The sequence below is a fragment of the Sinocyclocheilus anshuiensis genome, unplaced genomic scaffold, assembly GCF_001515605.1.
Source record: "Sinocyclocheilus anshuiensis isolate Anshui unplaced genomic scaffold, SAMN03320099.WGS_v1.1 scaffold1172, whole genome shotgun sequence".
NCBI classification, from domain to species: Eukaryota; Metazoa; Chordata; class Actinopteri; order Cypriniformes; family Cyprinidae; genus Sinocyclocheilus; species Sinocyclocheilus anshuiensis.
The window spans coordinates 357,643-361,190 of NW_015552679.1; the positions used below are offsets into that span (position 1 = coordinate 357,643).

Genomic DNA, 3,548 nt, shown 5'->3' on the forward strand with positions numbered 1-3,548 from the left:
ACACACACACAGACAGACAGACAGACACAGACAGACACTCACACACAGACACAGACATGCACACACACAGCAGCATTAACCTCGAGACCAGCGACTGCTGTCTGGACAAATGGAGACTATTTATTTAGAATGGTTTGTGAGTTGATAAAGCTAATAAATACATAATAAATAAAAAAAAATGTAAAAGTTCAGAAATATCTAAAGAAAAAAAATGTATAAAATGTATTATGTGGGTGGTTTGTGAGCTCGTGACAAGCTAATAATTAATTATAGAAAAAATATAAAATGTATAAATATTTATTATGAGGGTGGTTTGTGAGTTGATAAATATAATAATTAGTTATACCAGAAAAAATAAAATTAGTTAAATTAGAAATATCTACAAAAAAATTAAATACAAATATCTAAGAAAAAAAAGTGGTTTGTGAGTTGATAAATCAAATAATTAGATTAGAAAAATGTAAAATGTATATTTTTTGTATTTAATTATTAAATGTTAATGAAAGATAATAATTACATCAGAATAATTTAATTATATAAATGTATAAATAAATATTCATTATGAGGGTGGTTTGTGAGTAGTTGAAAAGCTAATTAAAAAAAAAAAATTAAATATCTAAATAAATGTATAAATCAATACTAAATAACTTGTTAAATTATTAAAATTAACTTAATTTTATTATTATTTTTTAAACTATTTTAGAAAATATTTGATGTAAAACGTTTGTGAATCCCTATTAAAAATAATAAACAAAATTAAATAAAAAAATTATTTTCTTTTTTTTTTAATGTAGGGCAGCACTTGATTTTATTTAAGATGAATGAGATTTTATACAAAAATCTCCAGTATGAAGTAATAAACCAGGGTTTCCCGAACTGGGGTTCATGAGGAACAGCAGGTGGTTTTGTGAGTTGATGAAAAACATATAATTAAATCAGATAAAATAAAATAAATATTAAAATAGATAAATATTTACTAAAAACAAAAACGAAAGAAAAGTTATGTGTTTATCTGCATGTCATTAACCGCCACCAGAGAACTGTGAGCGTGCGAAAGCTGAAATATTATCGTCAAATCTCAGGGCAGGACATATAGTAAAGCTTGCTGAGTGTGTAGTGATGCACCTCTCCAGATAGTCCCGGACGTTGTCATGTCCGTAGAATTTGGCGAGTCTGGTGAGAGCGCCGGTGGCACAGCGTCCATCCCGCTTGCGGCACAGACTGCAGTTACACACTCCTCGACAGATGGGACACTCCCACGCCTGCAGGAGCACGACAGACACAGCACAGGCTCTCATATACGCCTTCAGAAGTCCAGTCCAAACCACTCGTGCACAGATCAGTGTTCTGTATTTTCATGACCCGTCACTGAGAATATTCACTAGTATTGTACGTTTTATAAAGAAAATGCGTGCTTGAAACATGGCAGTGGCTTCTGTGTGTTGCTCGGACAAGTTACGTGCCAAAGTTTAATCCTCCGTTTTGAGAGTTTGTTCAAACCAGTGTTACTTCAGTATTATAATTAAGAAACTATTATAGTATTTATTAATACTTTAAATCAGCTTTATTAGATTTAGACTTTTATATTTTCAGTTCTCATTTAAATGGTTTTTTTTTTTTAATCTTTTTCGCTTCATTTCTATTTCAGTTTAAGTCATTTTAGTACTTCAACTTATTTCAGGTGGTTGCCACGGCAACCTTTCTAGTTTTCCTTTTAGTTGAAGTTTCATCTAATTTATTTTATTTCATTTATTAGTTGAAATTGCTATTTTTATTTTTCATTTTTTTTATGTATTTTTTTTTATGTTTAATTCACTTTCTATTTCAGTTTATTAGTTAAATTGTTTTTTAGATATTTTAGTTTTTTATTTATTAGTTTTAGAGTTTTTAAAATGTATTTCTATTTAGCTTTACTTTTGAATTCAATTTTAAATTTTAGTACTTCAGATTTTCAGTTAGTTGCCATGGCAACCTTTCTTATTTTCATTTTAGTTGTTCATCTAATGTTTATATTTTATTTTTCATTTATTAGTCTAAATAGTTAATAGTTTTTTTATTTGTGTTTTTTTTTTTAAATATCTGTTTTAAACTTGTTTATTTCGGTTAACTAACTGAAATAGGTTTTTTTCTTTTTATTTTACAAATTTTAGTCATTTTTTTATATTTTATATAGCTTTATTTTTAATGAACTTTTAGTCATTTTCGTACTTTAACTTGTTTTATTTCATTCAGTTGCTATGGCAACAATTTCAAATTTTCATTTTAGTGAAAGTTATTTTTAGATTTTTTTAAAATGTTTTTATTAGTTTCTCTTTTTTATATATATATTTGCAATATTTCCATTTAGCTTTAATTTATATTAATTATTTTATTTTATTATTAATTATTTATATTTAATTCATATTCATATTTTTCATTTTCATTTTTTTTAATCTAATATTTATATTTTATTTATTAGCTGAAATAGTTATTTTTAATTAATTATTTTTAATTAGTTCTTTTTAAACGTCTATTTAGCTTTATTTCAGTTTATGAATTTAAATATATTTTTCAGTTTACTTATTAGTTTTTGCTTTTTAATATTTCTAATTAGCTTTATTTTTATTTCAGTTTTAGTAACTTCAGCTTAATCTTCATTTCAGTTAGTTCCCAAGGCAACATTATAATTTCCGTTTAAGTTTTTCACCTAAAATTTATAATTCTAAAAAAAAAATTCAGCCTAATTTCAACGAAAATAATGAGTTCTAGGTTTAGTTGAGCTAACAGTAACAGCGGCGTGTGTGGTGACTTACAGGATCCAGCAGCGCGGCGCGGACGTCTTCTCCGTAGCGGTTGCGTAAACAGGGGCCGCAGAACTGACCCTTGACCCCACCGCAGTACAGGCCCCTGCACTCAGTCTTGGTGTCGAGGGTCTTCTGCCGGCACTGGTGACACGTGCTGCCCTGAGATCACACGCGTGAATATTAATATACATCAGAAACACAACAGCGCAACACTCATTCAACACTCACGTTCTCTTTATCCAGGATTTTGTCTTTAGCGCGGTCGGCGATGTTCTGCAGCTCTTCTTCGGTGATGTCCTCCGGCATTCGTATGGACTCCCGCGAGCGACGCTTCCTCTGCTTGGGCCGAGCGTCTCCCAGACCCTCCTTCACCTGCAGCAAAACCAAACCCACGTCAGACTGAGAAATAACACAACACACAAACTGTGAAGGAAGTTCCAAAAATACAAATTATAAAACAGAGAGTTCCGGTGCTTGATTCTGATTGGTTGAGCCGCGTTCGAAGCTGTTGTAAATTACTCTACAAAGTAACACACACCTTTATTTACGTCTGTGTGTTGCTCTGCAACCACTTTGTTGGAACCACAACTGTTTCTGAGGAACTACATTGTTTGGTGGAAGAATACTGTTTTTATTAATATCATTACACTTTATTTGCTCTGTTTTATTCTGTGAAACCTTACTGCGTATATGGAATAACCGTTTTATAAAAGCAATAACCCCCGTGAAGCCGTGGTTTACAGTGAATTTATAACAGCTAAGGGG

At 30.6% G+C, this 3,548-nt stretch overlaps 1 protein-coding gene across 1 annotated transcript in view; it reads right to left on the minus strand.

The window, feature by feature from the left end:
• Positions 1–3,548, minus strand: part of LOC107667571 (cell division cycle-associated 7-like protein) — a 7,335-nt gene that overhangs the window by 369 nt on the left and 3,418 nt on the right. The window contains exons 4-6 of the mRNA XM_016459263.1: positions 3,012–3,182; positions 2,793–2,942; positions 1,126–1,262 (exon numbers count right to left, since the gene is read on the minus strand). Of these exons, the coding sequence (XP_016314749.1) occupies positions 1,126–1,262; positions 2,793–2,942; positions 3,012–3,182 (458 nt within the window). The remainder of the gene's footprint in view (positions 1–1,125; positions 1,263–2,792; positions 2,943–3,011; positions 3,183–3,548) is intronic.